Source organism: Schistocerca gregaria, chromosome 8 (genome assembly GCF_023897955.1).
Source record: "Schistocerca gregaria isolate iqSchGreg1 chromosome 8, iqSchGreg1.2, whole genome shotgun sequence".
NCBI lineage: Eukaryota > Metazoa > Arthropoda > Insecta > Orthoptera > Acrididae > Schistocerca > Schistocerca gregaria.
Genome location: NC_064927.1, coordinates 392,856,877 through 392,880,461, shown reverse-complemented (window position 1 = coordinate 392,880,461; position 23,585 = coordinate 392,856,877). Strand labels below are relative to the sequence as shown.

Sequence of the window (23,585 nt, the reverse complement as noted above, 5' to 3'; positions counted from 1 at the left end):
CCAAGGTTTGTAGAGTGTAACATCTCATGTTTCATTTAACTGTGTTTGTGCAATAAATATAGCAGCAGAAATTCAGATAATCACATTAAAATTAACTGAACTGGCTATTATTATACTGTAGTCTAGAGCTGAGCATTAGAGATGGAATGAATGCTCGTAAAGAAGCACAAGTAAATATTTAATTTCATAGGAAGGTGATGGGGCTTGAGGCAGACTTTCTTCTCCTGCCCCTTAATTCTGGTCTGAGGATAGCTGAGGCTGCACTCACTTCACTGTCCACCTAGTGCACTCAAAACACGAACCATGTGATGTCACTCCACCGGTGTTACTACACGTAAGGAACACAAACTGGTTCACTGATACTGTCATCTCCTGATAAACAATACTGTAAATGTCTTTGAAATCTCATGTTTTAATGCAAAGGATAACATGACTAGAAAACTGTTAAAATGTTATACATTGTTCATGTCACAATGAAACTCTGAATCCATATTGTATACTGCCAAATATTTCAGAACTTCGCACTTCGATGAATGATAGTCCTAAGAATCCACATTTATAGCTCGTGACCTGCTCACTTTCTCCCAGCCTTAAATCTATTTAAACTTTCCATAGCACTATTGTATGAGCACTTGATAGTCCAAATTGATGTAACTCCATCATCTGGTACGAAAATAAAGAGAGAGGTGGAACGGGTCATATACATCAACACGCAACAACAATAGGAACAACAAACATGATTTGTGTGTGTGTGTGTGTGTGTAACAGACGAATTTTTCGTTCATGTGTGACAAACATAACGAATAATGAATAACTTATTTATTTTATAAAACTAGTTTGTCCCATGTAAAAACATAACTGCATTATCACTAATTGTAAACTGAATGAAGACGTTCATTTGTTACTGTATGTTCATTTGTTACTGTATGAAACTGGCCTATCCTTATTAAACAAATCTGAACATTTTTATACCTCTGTATAAATGACCTTTCTCTCCCTGTACTCGGCTGACAACTCCTATATCGTTGTAAAAGCGATTCTGGGACGACTTATTACAATAATATACTATTCTTCTAATATTTATGAACATTTGCCGGTACTAATACTAAATATAAATACTGAATGATAATACTTAATACAAAGGTTCACAAAACTTCACCTGTAACTCCCTTTTCTGCCATTGTTCATACCTATCCCACGCAGCAAACCGTTCTAACATAAATCAATACCGCACTACCGTAAATCTTCACGCACCCCCCTCACTCCACACTATAGTTGTTCAAGTGTTCTCCGTTCTGTTTGTGACTGCATCGTGTTTAACAGTGTGCGTTATTCAGTTGTTCGCATATAGCTGGTAAACAATTGGCTACAATTGCCAACACTACCATGTTCGTAAGACTTAATGTCTTCGTGTCAGTCACAAGAACAGGAACAATTTGAGTTCTGATCTTGAGATAAATGGAACCAAGAGTACATGCTGTACTCGCAAACACGACTGTTTATCTTAAGCGTAAAAATTTAAAACTCTGTTGATGAACCATTCGACCATGTTATATTGGTCATGCTCCGCCACTTGCCGTAAACGTAAAAAACATTCGATGATCACATTGCGTGACGAGTGGAGTGCAGTGTCGGGGTTAGAGTGTGGGAGTAATATGTGCATAATAATATACCGATGAATAGATTTGATGTTAAAGTTTTGGCTGTGAAATTTTGATTTGCGTAAGAGTATGTATTTCGGTTTTGTTAAGAAAAGGCGAAAGGTATAACTAATGGACGAATCACGAATTTCTTTAATGTCGATTTTCATTGATATTTTCCATGATCGTATGGAAATAGTCAGAAACTTTTACAACACGCTTGTTGATGAATCAGTACAATATGCCAAAGACACCACACTGCACCTGACAATAGCATTGTTTTTATATATTGTAGCATGTGTCGGTGTTTATTTTGCAACAGTGTACCTGAAAGTTAATGGAACATGGGGAAAGATAAAGTCCGTTAAAAGAGTTTTATTTGTTACGGCTCATCCTGATGATGAGTGCATGTTTTTTGGCCCAACGATTTTAACCTTGGCGAAACAGAAAGACTGCGGGATGTACCTGCTATGCCTTTCCAATGGTGAGTAGCTACAGGTCTTATTAACCAGATATTATTGTAAGATGAATAAATGAATTCTCGTTTTTGTCATGATGTACTTATCAAGTTAATAGTGCAAGTTTTTGCAGAACGATTCAGTTGATTATATTCTTTATATGGGGCTAAAAATTACACATGTAGGCACATTTTCGTATGTAATGAGCGATATTCAAACGTAATATGTGCCAAAAAAAACTTGTCTAGCATTGTCAGTTGGATAATATGTGCTAGTCTTCCTGAGTTTACGTTGCAGTTTTCGCTTTTATAAATCAAAGTGCGTTAATTATGGCGCAACTGTCGGCACCATGATATACCACAGAGCAGTGTGTTACAACAACCATTATTTCGCATTCAAATTCATTGGCATCACCACTCAACCAATTCGTCACCTGCCAGCCTAACATAGACCACTGGCTCAGTGTGAAGAAGGGGGTGGGGGGGAGACACAACATTCACTTCCATATGCGAGCATGAGGACTGCCATATAGAATTCCATGATGTGTTGCTCAAGCTTTTTTTGTTACTATTTGTAATTCTTATCAGTATATTAAAAACAGAAAATCCATATAGAGATAAAACTAGGACGACTAAACGGCAATAAGCTCTTCAGTTAGGCCACTTAAATTTGATAACTGTGTGGCAGTTGTGTATGCTTGAAACTTCTTGCATTGGTCTGTTGTACTAGCCCAGCACATTTACTGAAAGAAAATACTTTTTTGTGCGAAGCTTTCTCCTTAATGTGTTAAACTGTTTCTTCCCATTTCCTTTGCTTTAGAAACCTCCATTTTGTTTCATTTCTTTTTTTAATTAGTTAGGCTGGTGTCATGTCTTCACTTTAGACACTACAGTTCTCCATTAGCTCTACTATCTTACCTCAGTTAACATTCATAATAGGAGGAGGAAAATAACTAGCTATTTTTACTCAAAAAGTGCAGTGCTCAAGGAGAAATTATCTCAAAAATTAGTTATTTTTACATTTGATTGTCAGTCAGTCTATATTAACTGAGGATCGCCCACTTAGCCTCTCTACTGCACCTCTACCCCCCCCCCCTCCCCCTCCATTACAAGCGTCAGTGTTATCTAGAGTTAAAACAAATGTGACACCAAGTGTGGGTCACCCACTGGAGCATTGTCAGACTGATTGGATGCTACTGATGAAAAGATGCATGGTACTGTGATCAGTACCATTTTTCTTAATCTCTTTGCCATGGGGCTATGTGGTTATAAAAGCCGGTTTTAACCTATCACAGGAGGTTGCGGTAGGCAAACCATATATGCCAATGCAAATGTATCTTCACAAGGTGGTATGGCTTTAGGGGACGTCATGGTGGCTGCAGTGACATCTTGGTCACATCATAACACTCACAGATGCACTTACTCTATTTCAAGTCTTGAAAAATAAATGATGCATGGCAGCATGTCAGAACCTGTAGATTTGTTTGTATAACTATTGGATGAAGTTGGATACTTCAAAATCATTATTGGAATTGGTATCACAAAATTCGTGTGGTGTATGTCGTGCACATATACACACCAGCAGTTTTTGCATTCAGATCAGCTACTTGATAGAACCCCTTTCCAATATTCAAATATTGGCACTTGTCAAATTGCACAATGTATCCACAGAATAGTGTTTAGCTACTGAAATGGCACTGGCCTAGGTAAGGGAGTTCAATGGAGAAAAGAGGACACTTGCAGTAATACGCTGGCAGAACTTTTTGCCTTGACATCCAGTGGACACTTTGCTACTGCATGCCACTCAGTGCACGGCTAATTACCGAAACCAGGGACACTTTGGAATGTGTCACACATGATACCTGCTACAGTAGCACCACCACCACTACAATGAATCCACTCCGGCATGAGGGGCCCAAGGGTTGAATTGAGGTCCTCCTAGCCACCGAGCCACTGGGTTGCCTGCCAGTGCCAGTTGTTAACCAGACATCTGTCTCATACTCTACAGGCTGTGTCAGCCTGCCATATCAGCCCAGAATAACTTACCCACTGGCCAGGGATGTTGACTACTCTGTACTGAGCATAGCAGATGCTGGTGACCTACCACAACGCTTAGCCACCTGGTCTGTGGCTAAGGCCCACCTTCCAGTGCCCCATCAGATATGGGCTTGAGACTGTCATGTGAACTATTGGAGTGATAAAGGGATTTTACTGCCTTTGAGCAGAGTCTGCCTTCCATCAGAGCACAGCTACACTCTCTGCACTACAGTTCGAGCTGTTGTGTCTTCCTGTGGCGACATTTTTGCCACAGTAAACAGTAGTAAACATCCATCAGGTGGTTTGGACAGCCTTCTGATGTCTGAAGTGGTCCAACAGTATTGATGTGTATGTACTCGAATTGCTGATTTGGTGGAACAAAAATGCTAAGGTGACATTGCGACTAACATTATTCTGCCACATTGCTGGGTGAAACATTTGTGGTCCTTTTCAATCTTGGGCCAATCATATGGTCTCCTGACTAGACGTATTGCCGGTTTAACTTCTGGGTGGAGCAGACTGTGGTAGGAGGAGATGGCCTGTGATGGAACTCAACCATAACGAATGGGAGTGCAATGGACGTATTTTCTGTTGACTGTAGAAATTATTTATTTCACAATTGCTATTTTGGTCTTAGGGCCATTTTCAAGTGGTACTGCCAAAGATTTTGTTTCACCTTGTCAGACTTTAAGATCCTCTGACATGTACACATGTCATTGTCAAAACTAAGCTTTTTCACTGTAGAAATACAGTAACATCAAATGAGTGTAATGCTCTGTATATAACGAAATGGTGTAAATTATTTGAACTGTTACCAGTGTTATCCATAAATTGCTACAAGTCAGTGTTCTAACACAGGTGGCAACAGATGCTAGCAAAGATTGAGGCCCAGGGGGTTATATAAATGAAGGCTACGTTACGGGGAGAGTTTCCACCTTCACAATTCAAAAAAACCCAGGTACTGGTATTAGGAATACAGGTGGCACAGATGAGAAATACAGGTGGCACAGATTATGAAGCCAAGCACACTGTGTTGGCTGGTATACTGGCAACTCTGTGGTCCAGCTGTCTCGTGGCCTAGTTTGGTGGTGACCATTCATGTGGACAATCAATTTGTTAGTGGCCAGTCATGCCCATGTACAATGTTGCACAATGATTGCATCGAAGTTGTAGACAACACCACTCTTTTCACAGGTGAACCTTCCTTTGTGGTGGGATATGTCTGTGACCGGACTGGATTAGATGTTTTGCATCTAGTTCTATTACATAGATATGACCCATGGGGCAAGGGTATGGGAACAAGGATGGAATAAGGACACTCAAGGATATTGCACAGATTGGGTGGGCAGTGAAATACCATTGTTTGAGTCACGGGGACAGTGTTCCTCATTTCAGGGCATGACAGTAATAGTCAAAACTCTGACAAAGAACATGACTGGGGAGATGTGTTTGGGAGAGTAATTTTGGTCTGCGAAGACCTCAGTGAGGCCCTCCAAATATTATAAAGGTCTTTAGTGCATTGTGTACACCTTAAGCCCACCCATTCTGCTTTATGTTTACATCCAGGTACCACGATTCTTTGAAAACCTTAGTACTTAGGACCCATAGAGTGTAGAGCACTGACATCATACAGTATAAGCAGGTACATTTGGAAGAGTTATTCAGTAAAAATGGATGTTCAAAACATCAAATTATGGGAGCTCTGCAAGCAAAAACGCCAGCCCAACCAAAGAAAGAGCAAGGACTTTGCACTATACGTGAGAATCCAAAATTGTCAGAATAGTGAAAAAGCATAAAGAGGATGTGATCTTGTGCCTACAAACCAAGATGACTTCCTCTTTCAAGATCTCTCATTTTTTTGTTTTTAAATGAAAAGTAGGGGTTTATGAAATTTTTTATCAGTTTGGTAAAAATTACATAGGGCAAACTATATGCACTGTAGAAGAATGGTGCATCAAACACCAGACACACCCTGGTCTTCCACAACACAACAAATCTGCAGTGGCTGAACATTCTGTTTGCACTTACCATTCCATGGGGTACGGAAAAGTTCAGATAGTGACCACAGCTTCATCTAGTTGTGAGTCAGTGATCAAGGATGCTGTGGAAATCCATACAACCTGCTCAACCGAGATGAAAGTTTCCAGCTTAACAAATCATGGTAACCATTCATTCCACATCTGCCCCTCTGAGAGGAATTATTGTTCTAAGTCTTCGTTGCCTTGCATTTCAGCATATGTCATCAATTTTAGTAATCCACTAGGTAATTCTATGGTGTTGTGTCAGGTGGTTTTAATTCAGTCACCAGTTCATGTTGAAGATGGCTGTATCATTGTCAGCCAGAATATTGGGAGAAGAAATGTTGCTGTCTCAGATGCACATCCAAAGATTGATGGAATATTCTGTTTACAGGGAAAACATTCAGAAACACATCTAAGAAATACTTTACGGATTTGTCCAAGTTTTTTGTGTTTCAAGAGTAGCAGTCTAAAGAAAGCTTACAGTGAAAGTTTATCAGAAAATAAATTTCAGTTTCCTTAATTAAAATTCCTTTTTGTATAAATTTTCTAATTGTAGTTTGTCTGTTTTCGGCAGTTTGAAAAACAGAGCTGACTGATGGGATATCTCTTGTATCTGTTCAGAATTTACCTTCATCACCGATTTGTTAATTTGTAAAAATATTATCTATACAAGTTTCTGATTGGTAGTTTTCCCTATTGCATTTAGAAAAGTTTAATGTAAAATTTATTGTACAATGTGCCTTCGAAAGAAGGTGTGCGCTAACCAAAGTTGTGAGATTTGGGAAAGGTGGTGGTGGTGGTTAGTGTTTAACGTCCCGTCGACAACGAGGTCATTAGAGACGGAGCGCAAGCTCGGGTTAGGGAAGGATTGGGAAGGAAATCGGCTGTGCCCTTTCAAAGGAACCATCCCGGCATTTGCCTGAAACGATTTAGGGAAATCACGGAAAACCTAAATCAGGATGGCCGGAGACGGGATTGAACCGTCGTCCTCCCGAATGCGAGTCCAGTGTGCTAACCACTGCGCCACCTCGCTCGGTTTGGGAAAGGTCTGTTGTGGTTAGGCAACTTTGTTAGTAAGCTGCTCCAAACTCAAAGACAGTTTTACTGCGAATTTAAACATATCCAAAGCTTCATAGACAAACAAAAGCCGAACAGAGCCAAAATTTGTGTAAAGAGAGGCATTCAGGGAATTTGAAAATGAAATTCTACCATCCAATCTTACAAAAAATCGTAAGAAGTTTTGGTGTCACATTAGTCAGTAAATGGATTGAAGCCATCTGTCTGTCCAGACACTCCATGATCATAATGGCATAGAAATCGAAGATGATAGAGCAAAGGCTGAAAAAACTAAATTAACAGAGTGAACACTGGAACACTAAACTCCTTTTTTCCAAACTATTTCCTTGAGGAAGATCACACTGTCATTCCTCCTTTAAATCTTCATACAAAAGTCAAAATAACAGATACAAAATAAGTGACCACTGGATACAAAAGCGACTCAAATTGCTCAGTAGAGGAAAGATCACTGGACGAGATGGGTTGCCAACACGATTCCACTTAGAGGATGTGAAAGAACCTGTTCGTCTCCTATTAGTAATGTTCTGCAGATAGCCAGATGAGCGAAGTGTACCTGTTGTTGTTGTTGTTATTGTTGTTGTTGCTGTTGTGGTCTTCAGTCCAAAGACTGATTTGACACAGCTCGCCATCCTGCTCTATCCTGTGCAAGCCTCTTCATCTCCGAGTAACTACTGCAACTTACATCCCTCTGAATGTGCTTAATATAATCTTCTCTAGGTCTCCCTTTATGATTTTTACCTCTCACACTTCCCTCCAGCACTAAATTGGTGACCCCTTGATGCCTTAGAATGTGTCCTACCAACCTATTCCTTCTTCTTGTCAGGTTGTACCACAAATTTCCCTCCTCCCCGATTCTATTCAGTACCTCCTCATTTGTTATGTGATCTACCCATCTAATCTTCAGCATTCTCCTCCAGCACCACACTTCAAAAGCTCCTATTCTCTTCTTGTCTGAACTGTTTATCATCCATGTTTCATTTCCATACATGGCTACACTCCATACAAATACTTTCAGAAAGGACTTCCTGACACTTCAATGAATATTTGATGTTAACAAATTTCTCTTCTTTTGGAATGCTTTTCTTGCCATTTTATATCCTTCCTACTTAAACCGTCATCAGTTTTTTGCTTTCCAAATAGCAAAACATATTTACTACTTTAAGTGTCTCATTTCCTAATCTAATTCCCTCATCATCACCTGAAGTAACTCCACTACATTCCATTATCCTCGTTTTGCTTTTGTTGATGTTCATCTTATATCCTCCTTTCAAGACACTATCTATTCCATTCAATTGCTCTTCCAAGTCCTTTGCTGTCTCTGACAGAATTACAATGTCATCGGCGAACCTCAAAGTTTTTATTTCTTCTCCATGGATTTTAATACTTACTCCAAATTTCTCTTTTGTTTCCTTTACTGTTTGCTCAATATACAGAATGAATAACATCGGGGAGAGGCTACAACCCTGTCTCACTCCCATCTCAACCACTGATTCCCTTTCATGCCCTTCGACTCTTCTAACTGCCGACTGGTTTCTGTACAAATTGTAAATAGTCTTTTGCTCCCTGTATTGTACCACTGCCACCTTTAGAATTTGAAGTAGAGTATTCCAGTCAACATTGTCAAAAGTGCTTCCTAACTCAACAAACCCTAGAAACATAGGTTTGTCTTTCCGTAACCTATCTTCTATGAGAAGTCATAGGGTCAGTATTGCCTTGCATGTTCCTGCATTTCTCCGGAATCCAAACTGGTATACCCTGAGGTTGGCTTCTACCAATTTTTCCATTCTTCTATGAAGGATTTGTGTTAGTATTTTGCAGTCTTCACTTATTAAATTGATAGTTTGATAATTTTCACACCTGTCAGCACCTGGTTTCTTTGGAGTTGGGTTTAATATATTCTTCTTGAAATCAGTGGGTATTTTGCTTGTCTCAAACATCTGGTTCACCAGATGGAAGAGTTTTGTTATGGCTAGCTCTCTCAAGGCTACCAGTAGCTCTAATGTAATGTTGACTACTCTCGGGGCCTTTCTTCGACTTAGGTCTTTGGGGGCTTTGTCAAATTCTTCACGCAGTATCATACCTTCCTTCTCATCTTCCTCTACATCCTCTTCCATTTCCATAATATTGCACTCAAGTGCATCACCTTTGTAGAGACCCTCTATATGCTCCTTACACCTTTCTGCTTTCCCTTCTTTGCTTAGGACTGGTTCTCCATCTGAGCTCTTGATGTTCATACAGGTGGTTCTTTTACTCCAAAGATTTTTTTTTTAATTTTTTCGTAGGTAGTATCTATCTTACCCCCAAGTGATACATGCTTCTACGTCCCTACATTTGTCTTCTAGCCATACATGCTTAGTCATTTTGCATTTCCTGTCGATCTCATTCTTTAGACATTTGTATTCCACTTCACCTACTTCATTTATTGCATTTTTGTATTTCTCCTTTCCTCGATTAAATTCAATACCTCTTGTGTTACCCAAGGATTTCTACTAGCCCTCATCATTTACCTACTTGATGCTCTGCTGCCTTCTCTATTTTGTCTCTCAAACCTACCCATTGTTCTACTTTATTCTTTTCCCCTGTTCCTTTCAATCATTCCCTAATGCTCCCCCCTGAAATCCTCTACAACCTCTGGTACTTTCAGTTCACCTGGGTCTCACCACCTCAAATTCCTGTCCTTTTGCAGTTTCTTCAGTTTTAATCTGCAGTTCATAACCAGTAAATTGTGTTCAGTCCACATCTGCCCCTGTAAATGTCTTATAATTGAAAATCTGGTTCCTGAATCTCTGCCTGACCATTATATAATCTGTCTGAAACCTCCCAGTCTCGAGGTCTTTCCCGCATATAGAATCTTCTTTCATGATTCTTAAATTATCATTAAATTATACTGTGTGAAAATTCTACCAGGCGGCTTCCTGTTTCATTCCTTTCCCCCTAGTCCATATTCCCCTACTACTTTCCCTTCTCTTCTTCTTCCTACTATAGAATTCCAGTCTCCCATGACTATTAAATTTTCGGCTCCCTTAACAATCAGAATAATTTCTTTTATCTCATCATACGTTTCTTCAATCTCTTCCTGATCTGCAGAGCTAGTTGGCATATAAACTTGTATTACTGTGATGGGTGTGGGCTTTGTGTCTACCTTGGCTACAATAATGTGTTCACTATGCTGTTCATAGTAGATTATCTGCATTCCTATTTGTTAACTTGTCGTTAAACCTACTCTTGCATTACCCCTACTTGATTCTGTATTTATAACCCTGTATTCACCTAACCAGAAGTCCTGTTTCTCCTGCCATCGAACTTCACTGATTCCCATTATATCTAACTTTAACCTATCCATTTACATTTTTAAATTTATAACCTACCTGTCCAATTAAGGAATCTGACATCCCACACTCCTGATAACGACATCCTCCTGAGTAGCCCCACATGGGTCCGAATGGGGGACTATTTCACCTCCAGAATATTTTCCCCAAGAGGATACCATCATCATTTTAAAGTAGAGCTGTATATCCTTGGGAAGAATTACTGCTGTAGTTTTCTCTTGCTTTCAGCAGTTTGCAGTACCAGGCTGTTTTGGTTTATGCTACAAGGCGTGATCAGTCACTCATCCAACTTTTGCCCCTGCAATTGCTGAAAAGGCTGCTGCCCCTCTTCAGGAACCACACGTTTGTCTGGCCCCTCAGCAGATAACCCTATGTTTTGGTTGTACCTATGGTACGGCTCTCTGTATCACTAAGGCACGCAAGCCTCACCACCAATGGCAAGGGCCATGATTGGTGGGGGAAAGAAGTGTACCTAGTGATTGGAAAAGGCACAGATGATCCAGAATGAGATTTTCACTGTGCAGCGGAGTGTGTGCTGATATGAAACTTCCTGGCAGATTAAAACTGTATGCTGGACTGAGACTCGAACTCGGGACGTTTGCCTTTTGGTGGCAAGTGCTCTACCTCCTGAGCTACCCAAGCATGACTCACACCCCGTATAGCACTTGCCTGTGAAAGGTCCCGAGTTCAAGTCTGGGTCTGGCACACAGTTTTAAGCTGCCAGGAAGTTTCAAGCACAGATGATACCCGTTTTCAAGAAGGTTGGTCAAATAGGTGCTCAAAACTATGCCACTGACGTTGGCCTGTTGTATAATTCTTGAATATGTTTTATGCTTGTGTAGTACGACATTTCTAAAGACCAAAAGTCTCCTCTACAGGAATCAACATGGCTTCTGACAACAAAAATTGTGTAACCCAAAATATCAGGCAAATTTGTAATTGGATTGAAGAGTTACTAGCAAATTCATGAAGATAAATTTTCATAGTGAGAGTAACTGTGGATGTATCCCAGCTTAGTGTTATAGGATCATTACTTTTGGCAATACATGTAAATGACCTAGTGAATAAAGTAGGAAGCTATGTGAGGCTGTTCACTGATGATGTCCTTGTATACAGAGAAGGTGCAACTTTAGAAAATTGTGATAAAATACGGAAAAAGCTGCAGGGGATCGGCACTTGGTGCTGAGGTCGGAGTTGACCCACAATGTAAACAATTGTGTCATATTGTGCATAATAGGCAGAAAGACCATTGTATGATTACACAACTGCAGAACAATCACAGGAAGCACACATATTCATTAAACATCTTGAAGTGTGTACATGGAACTATTGAAACTGGAATAACCACATAAAACTAAATTCAGCTAAGGCAGATGCTGGGGGAGGTTGCTTACAAAAACCTCATTAGACCAATACATGAATGTTGCTCATTAGTCTGGGATCCATACCAGATTGCATTGATTAGAGGAAATACAGAAGATCCAAAGAGTAGCATATTTTACTACAGATGCATTTTGTAAGTGCAAAAGTGCCACGGAGATGCTCGGCAAACGCTGCAGGGGGGGGGTGTCGTGCATCATGGTATGGTTTGCTATTAAAGTTCTGAGAGCATATGTTCCCAGAAGATTCAACCAATTTATTGCTTCCTCCTATCTACATTTTATAAAAAGATCATCAAGATCAAATTAGAGAGATTCAAGCTGACATAGGGGCTTACCAAAAATTGTTCTTCCCGGAATCATCCACGTCTGGAAAGAAAAGGGGATAGTGATAGTAGTACTGTGTAACCTTTGCCACACTCATCAGGTGGCTTGTGGAATACAGATGTAGACGTAAAGCATGAAACTTTACAGTCTCACTACCCTCACCTATTACATTTTATTTAAAGTCACCTTCAGTTGTAAACTTTTTCCTTCCTTCATTTTTAAGTTTTTCTTGAAGTCATTGAAATTTAGATACGACTGGTTTAGTTACAGCACTTCTAAAATCCTACAGATTAATATCATCAAACTTTCTACAGAGCAATGTTTAAGAATGCCTTCTCTGTTTAAAATCTTATCTTTATTTTGTAGTCTGTTAAGGTATAAAGAAGACTGCAGGAACCTCCATGAGATATGTTCGGGAATACGGAAGTGTCCGATCCCACCCGTCTGCTTTGACCCATGACGTCACAAATATGGCAGAAACAACAATAAAGCACGATTCCAATATGGCGCATATAAAGTCCTACGTACACATTATGAGGACGAAAATACATCAAAAAACCAACACACACACTTTCCACAAAAAGCCTAATGACAGTGACTGGACAAGCGCGGGAAATGGGGTGTTTTTGGGTGGGGGCAAACTAAATATAAACAAATTTAGACACCTACCCCCATACAAAACCACACAAAACGACGAAAAAAACTGACATCACAAAACTCCCCAAATACCACTAAACACATCATCTGGAATCGGACACTTCCTTTGACCTATATAGCTCAACAGCAGTTTCCAATCCCATAAATAAATTAGGATGAAACACTTTCCTTGGCCTATACACCACAAAAACATCTCCAGATACCAATATCAACATACACAGCTACACATTGGAATCGAACACTTCCCTTGACATGCGCACTGTTAATTTTATCTGTCACATCCATTCCTGAACAAAACCAACAACCGATTAATTTTACTAAAATTACCACATGATCTACAGCGAACAACACTAAATTAACCTTCACACAAAATCGTTAACTCACTGAAACGAATTCCACTACATACAAAGCCAACACTTGAAAAATTGTGGATAATGAGCAAAAGCAAACTGAGCCCATTACACCACTCAAACGAAAACCCTGAACATACCACCAGAGAGCACAACAAACCGCAACATGGCGACATCTACAAACACGCCACACTCACAAGCCAAACTCCGCGCCGTCATGACGTCACACACAACAATACCCGTACGTCACGGGTCAAAGCCAACACGTGGGATTGGACGCTTCTGTCGATCCGATATGTTCTTTTAATAAAAGTTCCTACTGACCTTATCACACTTTAGATGACATCCAAGTCTTGAGTGCCATCTCAAAATGGTTTACATTGTGACGAAATACATTGTTCACAAGAAAAAAATCACTTTCACCTTATTATTGGAATTGTGTGAAAACATTGCCACCTTACACTTTTTTACATGTTTAATGATGTCACTGGAATCATTCTCAGAACCATAAAAACATTTATTCACAGAGTCATCCAGATCTCACATTGCATGTGAGAATGCTCACTAGGTTCATCTGAATAATCATCGTCAAAAACCTCCTTAACTATTTCAGATTCACTCATTTCATTCTGTTTTGTGAATAGGGTCATCTCTAAAAGCAGGACGAACATAGTAACTTTGAACTATCAAAATGCTAAAATTGTAGGATGTGAGGTCCGCCAGTTATGCAAAACACTGTTTTCCCAAGTACCCATACATGTTTCGGCACCACTATTTATTACAGGTAGAGTGTCACATTTTCGTGTGGCGAGCCCTTTTGCTCTCAGCATCATGGTGAGGTGTCATGATGCACATGTAAATATAACACGTATTTTCACAGATAAGGTTGTAAAAGCACTTTGCGCTTCACCAAAACACAGTGTAATTGTGAACAACCATAATACTCATCTGTGATACAGACAAGGGGGAGATTGAGTCAGTAATTAAATCACCGAAGACTAAGGACCCTCATGATTATGATGGAGTACTGTGCGGCACGTGTTAGCCCTGTATTTAGCCATATTTGTAATTTTTCCTTTAGGAATGGTCAGTTTCCTAAATGAGTAAAAGTACTCAGTAGTAAAGCCACTTTATAAAAAGGAAGAAAGAGATAATGTATATAATTTTAGACCTATTTCTATGCCATCAGTGTTTGCTAAAGTTATTGAAAAGGCTGTGTATGTAAGGATAATTGATCATCTTATATCACACGATTTGCTGTCAAATGTACAGTTCGGCTTTAGAAGTCATGTGATTGAAAATGCTATTTTCTCTTTTCTCTGTGAGGTACTGGATGGGTTAAACAAAAGGTTTCGAATGCTAGGCATATTTTTTGATTTAACTAAGGCATTTGATTGTGTTGGTCACAAAATATTGCTCCAGAAGTTGGACAATTACGGAATATGGGAGTAGCTCACAATTGGTTCTCCTCTTACTTTAGCAACATACAGCAAAAGGTCATTATTCACAATGTTGAGAATGGCTATGATGTGGGGTCTGAGTGGGATACAGTCAAGTGGAGGGTGTCCCAGGGATCATTGTTGGGGCCACTCCTGTTCCTTATTTATATAAATAATATGCACTCTAATATCTCAGGTAACTCTAAAATATTTCTGTTTGCTGATGACACTAGCTTGGTAATAAAGGATGTTGTGTGCAGCATTGGCTTGGTTTCAAATAGTGCAGTTCATGACCTAAGTTCATGGATTGTAGAAAATAAACTAAGGCTAAATCGCAGTAAGACTCGGCATTCATAGTTTGTAACACACATTTCAACAAATTTGACATTTTAGTTTCACAGAATGGACATATGATTAGTGTAACTGAACAGATCAAACTTTTAGGTGTTCAGATAGATAGTAAGCTGTCAGGGAAAGCCCACATTCAGGATCTTGTTCAAAGACTTAATGCTGCCATTTTTACTATTTGAACGGTATCTGAAGTGAGTGATTGTTTGGCACGAAAATTAGTCTACTTTGCTTATTTGCATTTATGTCATATGGTATTACATTCTGGTGTAACTCTTCCCATTCTAAAAGGAAATTTTTGACTCAGAAGTGGGTGGTTAGGGGCAATAAGTGATGTAAGTTCACAAACCTCTTGTCAACCCTTGTTCACACGTTTGGGTATTTTGACATAGGCCTCTCAATATATATATATATTCCGTGCTCTCATTTCTTGTTAACAATATTAAGTAATTCCCAAGAATAAGCATCTTTCACTCAGTTAATACTCGGCAGAAATCAAACCTGCATTTGGATTGGACTAGCCTAACTCTTGCGCAGAAAGGTGTACAGTATACTGCTGCATCCATTTTCAACAAGCTAGCGCTCGAATTCAAAAATCTTAGCAGTAATCCACCTGCTTTCAAATTGAAACTGAAGAGTTTCCTCATGAGTCACTCCTTCTATTCTGTGAAGGAGTTCCTTGAAAAATTAAGCTGATTCATGTTGTATTGTTGACTGCATTTCCTTAAACTTATGGACTGACTTTTATAGGGTTCATAAACATTTATTTTTATCTGTTATTACTTTTATGTTGTAATTTCATGTACTGACACATTCCATGACCTTGGAGATTTGCTCCTCAATTTGGTCCTACAGAACTTGACGTTTAAATAAATAAATAAAAATCACCAGGATGGGGTGTGTTCCTCTTCTCTGTTAACTCTTGGTGTTTGATTTTGGTTCTTGCTCCAGCAGATTCACTTCACGCTGCCTGCAACTTTGCTGGTAGGTGTGAAATCTTCACCACCTTGGCTTTTTATGGTGGCAACCTTGCTCTATCACCTTCAGTTTCATGACCTTCACATGGAACTTTGCAATAGTACCTTTGTGTACATTGATAGCTCTCAGACTGACCATGGTGCTGAGTGTGCTTTCATCATTGGTGCCAATATTTTTTGGTACTGGCTTCTGGCACACTCCTATTTACAGTAGAGCTCTTCACCCTGTATCAGGCCACGGAGTATATCCGGCAACGCAGGTTTTTCAATTGTCATTTTCTGTGACTCCCTCGGTGCCCTTCAAAGCCTCTGTGTGCTGTACACTGCCCATCCTTAGTGCAACAGGTCCAGGAAAACTGTCACTGGCTCACTTTTGTTAATTATATAATAAATCTGAATCCAGTGGTATGAGGATTAAATTGGGGCAAATCTCCTGGTTTTCCTCTGTAAAGGAGCATTTGAAAGTGGAGTGAAGCATTTCAGCTCTTAATTTGCTACTCTCAATTTCAGTTTCTTTCTCATTTGTTAGAGTGGACACTAACTTTGGTCCGCGAACAGTCTTTACGTAGGGCCAGAATTCTTTGTGGTTCTGTGAAAGATCACCTGACAATATTCTGCTACAACAGTCATTGAAGGCATGGGGCATTGCTGTCTTGACAGCCAAATGTGTTTCATTCAGTAATCTCCATTTGTTTAGAAGTTTCTTTTTAATGTGTGTATACTATGGAAGTTCTCTCCCATTATGAACTGTTCTCCTGGGTACATATCTGTCCAGTGTGTGGTCAAATATTCTTTTAAACTTGAGCCAGAGTTCCTCTACATGGTCCTGCCCTATGCAGAAAGTTTCAAGTTCTTCATTGAGATATGACACTAATGATTTTTTTATCTAGTTTACTGAAATATGTATCTTTCTGATTGTTTTAGTTGTCCTTTGTGCTTTGATAATCATTGTTGCTACATCCACACAATGTTCAGCAATAGCAGTTTCGACATGGACATCCTCAAAGAGGTCAGGTCTATTTTTTGCCACTAGATCCAATATATTTCTATCAAGTAAAGTTCTGAACTATTTGCTCTAGGTTGTTGTTGTTGTTGTTGTTGTTGTCTTCAGTCCTGAGACTGGTTTGATGCAGCTCTCCATGCTACTCTATCCTGTGCAAGCTGCTTCATCTCCCAGTACCTACTGCAACCTACATCCTTCTGAATCTGCTTAGTGTACTCATCTCTCGGTCTCCCTCTACGATTTTTACCCTCCACGCTGCCCTCCAATGCTAAATTTGTGATCCCTTGATGTCTCAAAACATGTCCTACCAACCGATCCCTTCTTCTAGTCAAGTTGTGCCACAAACGTCTCTTCTCCCCAATCCTATTCAATACCTCCTCATTAGTTACGTGATCTATCCACCTTATCTTCAGTATTCTTCTGTAGCACCACATTTCGAAAGCTTCTATTCTCTTCTTGTCCAAACTAGTTATCGTCCATGTTTCACTTCCATACATGGCTACACTCCAAACAAATACTTTCAGAAAAGACTTCCTGATACATAAATCTATATTCGATGTTAACAAATTTCTCTTCTTCAGAAACGCTTTCCTTGCCATTGCCAGTCTACATTTTATATCCTCTCTACTTCGACCATCATCAGTTATTTTACTTCCTAAATAGCAAAACTCCTTTACTACTTTAAGTGTCTCATTTCCTAATCTAATTCCCTCAGCATCACCCGATTTAATTTGACTACATTCCATTATCCTCGTTTTGCTTTTGTTAATGTTCATCTTATATCCTCCTTTCAAGACACTGTCCATTCCGTTCAACTGCTCTTCCAAGTCCTTTGCCGTCTCTGACAGAATTACAATGTCATCGGCGAACCTCAAAGTTTTTACTTCGTCTCCATGAATTTTAATACCTACTCCAAATTTTTCTTTTGTTTCCTTTACTGCTTGCTCAATATACAGATTGAATAACATCGGGGAGAGGCTACAACCCTATCTCACTCCTTTCCCAACCACTGCTTCCCTTTCATGCCCCTCGACTCTTATTACTGCCATCTGGTTTCTGTACAAATTATAAATAGCCTTTCGCTCCCTGTATTTTACCCCTGCCACCTTTAGAATTTGAAAAAGAGTATTCCAGTCAACGTTGTCAAAAGCTTTCTCTAAGTCTACAAATGCTGGAAACGTAGGTTTGCCCTTCCTTAATCTAGCTTCTAAGGTAAGTCGTTGGGTCAGTATTGCCTCACGTGTTCCAACATTTCTACAGAATCCAAACTGATCTTCCCCGAGGTCGGATTCTACTAGTTTTTCCATTCGTCTGTAAAGAATTCGCATTAGTATTTCGCACCTGTGGCTTATTAAACTGATAGTTCGGTAATTTTCACATCTGTGAACACCTGCTTTCTTTGAGATTGGAATTATTATATTCTTTTTGAAGTCTGAGGGTATTTCGCCCATCTCATACATCTTGCTCACCAGATGGTAGTGTTTTGTCTGGACTGGCTCTCCCAAGGCCGTCAGTAGTTGTAATGGAATGTTGTCTACTCCGGGGGCCTTGTTTCGACTCAGGTCTTTCAGTGCTCTGTCAAACTCTTCACGCAGTATCGTATCTCGCATTTCATCTTCATCTACATCCTCTTCCACTTCCATAATATAGTCCTCAAGTACATCGCCCTTGTATAGACCCTCTACATACTCCTTCCACCTTTCTGCTTTCCCTTCTTTGCTTAGAACTGGGTCTCCATCTGAGCTCTTGATGTTCATACAAGTGGTTCTCTTATCTCCAAAGGTCTCTTTAATTTTCCTGTAGGCAGTATTTATCTTACCCCTAGTGAGATAAGCCTCTACATCCTTACATTTGTCCTCTAGCCATCCCTGTTTAGCCATTTTGCACTTCCTGTCGATCTCATTTTTGAGACGTTTGTATTCCTTTTTGCCTGCTTCATTTACTGCATTTTTATATTTTCTCCTTTCATCAATTAAATTCAATATTTCTTCTGTTACCCAAGGATTTCTAGCAGCCCTTGTCTTTGTACCTACTTTATCCTCTGCTGCCTTCACTACTACATCCCTCAGATCTACCCATTCTTCTTCTACTGTATTTCTTTCCCCTATTCCTGTCAATTGTTCCCTTATGCTCTCTCTGAAACTCTGTACAACCTCTGGTTCTTTCAGTTTATCCAGGTCCCATCTCCTTAATTTCCCACATTTTTGCAGTTTCTTCAGTTTTAATCTACAGGTCATAACCAATAGATTGTGGTCAGAGTCCACATCTGCCCCTGGAAATGTCTTACAACTTAAAACCTGGTTCCTAAATCTCTGTCTTACCATTATATAATCTATCTGATACCTTTTAGTATCTCCAGGGTTCTTCCACGTATACAACCTTCTTTCATGATTCTTAAACCAAGTGTTAGCTATGATTAAGTTGTGCTCTGTGCAAAATTCTACTAGGCGGCTTCCTCTTTCATTTCTTAGCCCCAATCCATATTCACCTACTATGTTTCCTTCTCTCCCTTTTCCTACACTCGAATTCCAGTCACCCATTACTATTAAATTTTCGTCTCCCTTCACTATCTGAATAATTTCTTTTATTTCATCGTACATTTCTTCAATTTCTTCATCATCTGCAGAGCTAGTTGGCATATAAACTTGTACTACTGTAGTAGGTGTGGGCTTTGTATCTATCTTGGCCACAATAATGCGTTCACTATGCTGTTGGTAGTAGCTTACCCGTATTCCTATTTCTTTATTCATTATTAAACCTACTCCTGCATTACCCCTATTTGATTTTGTGTTCATAACCCTGTAGTCATCTGACCAGAAGTCTTGTTCCTCCTGCCACCGAACTTCACTAATTCCCACTATATCTAACTTTAACCTATCCATTTCCCTTTTTAAATTTCCTAACCTACCTGCCCGATTAAGGGATCTGACATTCCACGCTCCGATCCGTAGAACGCCAGTTTTCTTTCTCCTGATAACGACATCCTCCTGAGTAGTCCCCGCCCGGAGATCCGAATGGGGGACTATTTTACCTCCGGAATATTTTACCCAAGAGGATGCCATCATCATTTAATCATACAGTAAAGCTGCATGTCCTCGGGAAAAATTACGGCTGTAGTTTCCCCTTGCTTTCAGCCGTTCGCAGTACCAGCACAGCAAGGCCGTTTTGGTTAATGTTGCAAGGCCAGATCAGTCAATCATCCAGACTGTTGCCCCTGCAACTACTGAAAAGGCTGCTGCCCCTCTTCAGGAACCACACGTTTGTCTGGCCTCTCAACAGATACCCCTCCGTTGTGGTTGCACCTACGGTACGGCCATCTGTATCGCTGAGGCACGCAAGCCTCCCCACCAACGGCAAGGTCCATGGTTCATGGGGGGGGCTGCTCTAGGTAGTTTTCAGAAAAGGCGTTCAGTAATGTTTCACAAGATGTCTTGTCACAACCATCACTAACAAAACTAATTTTCCCAATTGATTGTTCCTGTTTAAAGTCATCACCGATGATTACAGCATGATTGGGGAAATTATGTACAAGTGAACTGAGGTTTTCTCCAAAGTTTTTGATTAGTAGATGGATCTGGTAAACAGTAGAAGGCTCCAATTTTCATTTTATGCACATCCCTGATACTGTGTCTTGCCTAAAGTATCTGACACCCTGCTTCATGCCCAAACAATGTCACATCCAGCTTCATTTCCTATCTTGGTGACAAGCTAGGCTGTGGCTTCCTGGTCTTGGGCCATTTTGTTGAGAACTGTAGGGTCCCCCCGTAAGTACGAGGCTGCTGCTCAGGTAGCTGACTGTGTATTGGGGGCACACAAGGTTTTTTTTAAAGATTAGTTGGCTCTCCATCCAATCCAGAAAATGATACCTGTAGCAAACCCAGAAGTATCAGTGTAAGATTGAAAGATCCACAGATGAGAGTATTAAAATTCTTGTCTACTGTTACAAATAAACCAACTCCATTTCCCATTTACCTATCCTTTTGATATGTACTTAACTTTTCCCTAAAAATATCATTGCTAACAATTTAAGGTTTCAACCAGCTTTCTGTACCTAGTATTATGTTAGCTTCACTACTTTTCATGAAAGCTTCAAACTCTGGCACTTTGTTGCGAATGCTTCAGCAGTTCTCCAATAGGATTGTGATACTCTCACCTATGGAAAGCATATCTTTCAATCTTATACTGATTACTCTGGGTTTCCTACAGGTACCATTATCTGGATTGGATGGAGAGTCACCTAATCTATTTAAAAAAAAAAAAAAAAAAAAAACCTTGTATGCACCCCACACACAGTCAGCTACCTGAGTAGCAGCCTCTGATGTGTAATGCACACCTGATCTTTTTAAGGGAACCCTATAGTACTCAATCCTGTGGCACAAGTTCAGGAAATTTCAGCCTAGCTTGTCACAGAAATTTGGCAGTATCTGGTTCAGTCCTTCATGTCGACTCTGAACCAATGGGGCACAATTAATTGTGGGAAAAATTCTGCAAATAGTGAACTTTGTTGGAATTACACACACAAGGCTGGTCTTCTCAACCTTGTGTGCCAGGTGCTGGAGTGACCCAAGAATGACTCTGGAGCCCAGATGACAGGCATCGTTTGTTCCACCTTGTGCCACAATCTGCAGTTGGTTCCACCCTGTTTTAGTTTTAGTTATGTCATGTTCCGTAGATCATTTTCCTGATTATTTTATTGATATGATGTGAAACAGGTCAGATTACAAGATATATATATATATATATATATATATATATATATATATATATATATATATATACACTCACATGAATAGTGCTAATATTAATATTACTGAAATTTTTAGTTCTACAAATGCAACTACATTTAGAGGTACAATCTTTTTTTACCAAAACAGAAACTTGTCCATGGAGTAGAAGGAGTTGTCCAAAAGAAATGATTTTAAGCTAGATTTAAAACTTGATCTGCTACCTGCCAGGCACTTTATGTTGTTGGGCAAATGATCAAAGATTTTTGTTGCCGAATAGTGTACTTCTCTTTGAGCAACTAACAGCTTCAATAATGGATAGGAAAGTTCATTTTTCCATCTAATGTTGTGCAAATGAACATCACTGTTCTTCGCAAATTGAGATGGATTATTTGTAACGAATTTCATTAGAGAATATATGTTCTCTACCGGTGCAGTTAAATTGCGTCACTCCTTGAAAAGGTGCCTACATCTACATCTACATGACTACTCTGCAATTCACATTTAAGTGCTTGGCAGAGGGTTCATCGAACCACAATCATACTATCTCTCTACTATTCCACTCCCGAACAGCGAGCGGGAAAAACGAACACCTAAACCTTTCTGTTCGAGCTCTGATTTCTCTCATTTTATTTTGATGATCATTCCTACCTATGTAGGTTGGGCTCAACAAAATATTTTCGCATTCGGAAGAGAAAGTTGGTGACTGAAATTTCATAAAAAGGTCTCGCCGCAACGAAAAACGTCTATGCTGTAATGACTTCCATCCCAACTCGTGTATCATATCTGCCACACTCTCTCCCCTATAACGTGATAGTAAAAAACGAGCTGCCCTTTTTTGCACCCTTTCGACGTCTTACTTGACGTCTTTGTGTGAACACCACTAATTGTTCTCACTGCTCTCCTTTGTGCAATCAATACTTTGTCTAAGTGGTGAGTTACCCCAGAAAACTATTCCATAAGACATTTTTGAGTTGAAATATGCTAAGTACATGAGGAGGTTGATCTGCACTCTCAGTGGCTGCAATTCAACATGTTGAAAGAGGCTCCCAGGCGATTTGCAGCTGCTTACGAATGTCAACCAACTCATTCCTTGTTTACGAACAGTATTCACAGTTGGGCTGCATTTTGGTTGGTCCAATGTGTTGCAAAGCAGTGAAAGGTAACTTTAAATTATGCCTGCTGATTATCTTGTCATCTGTTGAGCCAAGAAGTTACTAATTCCCTTTAAGAATGGAAGCAGATACACAAAACGAGATTTCGATTAAGGCAACACAAAAACCTGCAGTAAAAATGAATAGTTTCCTGAAACATTTTGATGTTAATTACAGTTGTTAGCAAACTCAAAAACAGAGTTAATTTGTGATAAATGCAGATAATATATAGGGCTTCTCCTCTCCAAGGGGAAAGTAGATGTAACACAATATGTTAGTTAGATAATCGGCTACAGTAACTAAATCACAAACACTGATTTTACACAAATTGCTCATAGGCTATGGAGAAACGCACATTTATTTGCATTGATATACAGTGATATTCAGAAGTGATGTATTCTTTGGCTGAACTTTGAACCACAAAAGACGACTTGCTTTGAAATAAATTACGTATCCAAAACATTCATTTGGCTAACTTAGAAAAAATATAGTTTTTCAAGCATCCGAAAATTTTGAAACTAACCTATTTCTTACATAATTGTACAATGAAATTAGAGAATGATTGTTTTGAGCGAGGATAGGCCTGCAATTCTCAAAAATTTTAAAGCGCACAATCTAGTTTAAGCCTATAATTGACGATAACAGTACTGGTTGGACTTGCGAATG

At 39.5% G+C, this 23,585-nt stretch overlaps 2 protein-coding genes across 2 annotated transcripts in view; one reads left to right on the top strand and one right to left on the bottom strand.

The window, feature by feature from the left end:
* LOC126284049 (ribonuclease P protein subunit p29) overlaps positions 1–1,309 on the bottom strand; it is a 99,140-nt gene extending 97,831 nt beyond the window's left edge. Inside the window, exon 1 of the mRNA XM_049982631.1 lies at positions 1,160–1,309. Coding sequence (XP_049838588.1) covers positions 1,160–1,181 — 22 coding nt within the window. The 5' untranslated portion in view covers positions 1,182–1,309. The remainder of the gene's footprint in view (positions 1–1,159) is intronic.
* A 450-nt stretch (positions 1,310–1,759) lies between these two features.
* Positions 1,760–23,585, top strand: part of LOC126284050 (N-acetylglucosaminyl-phosphatidylinositol de-N-acetylase-like) — a 94,741-nt gene continuing 72,915 nt past the window's right edge. Inside the window, exon 1 of the mRNA XM_049982632.1 lies at positions 1,760–2,124. Coding sequence (XP_049838589.1) covers positions 1,773–2,124 — 352 coding nt within the window. The 5' untranslated portion in view covers positions 1,760–1,772. The remainder of the gene's footprint in view (positions 2,125–23,585) is intronic.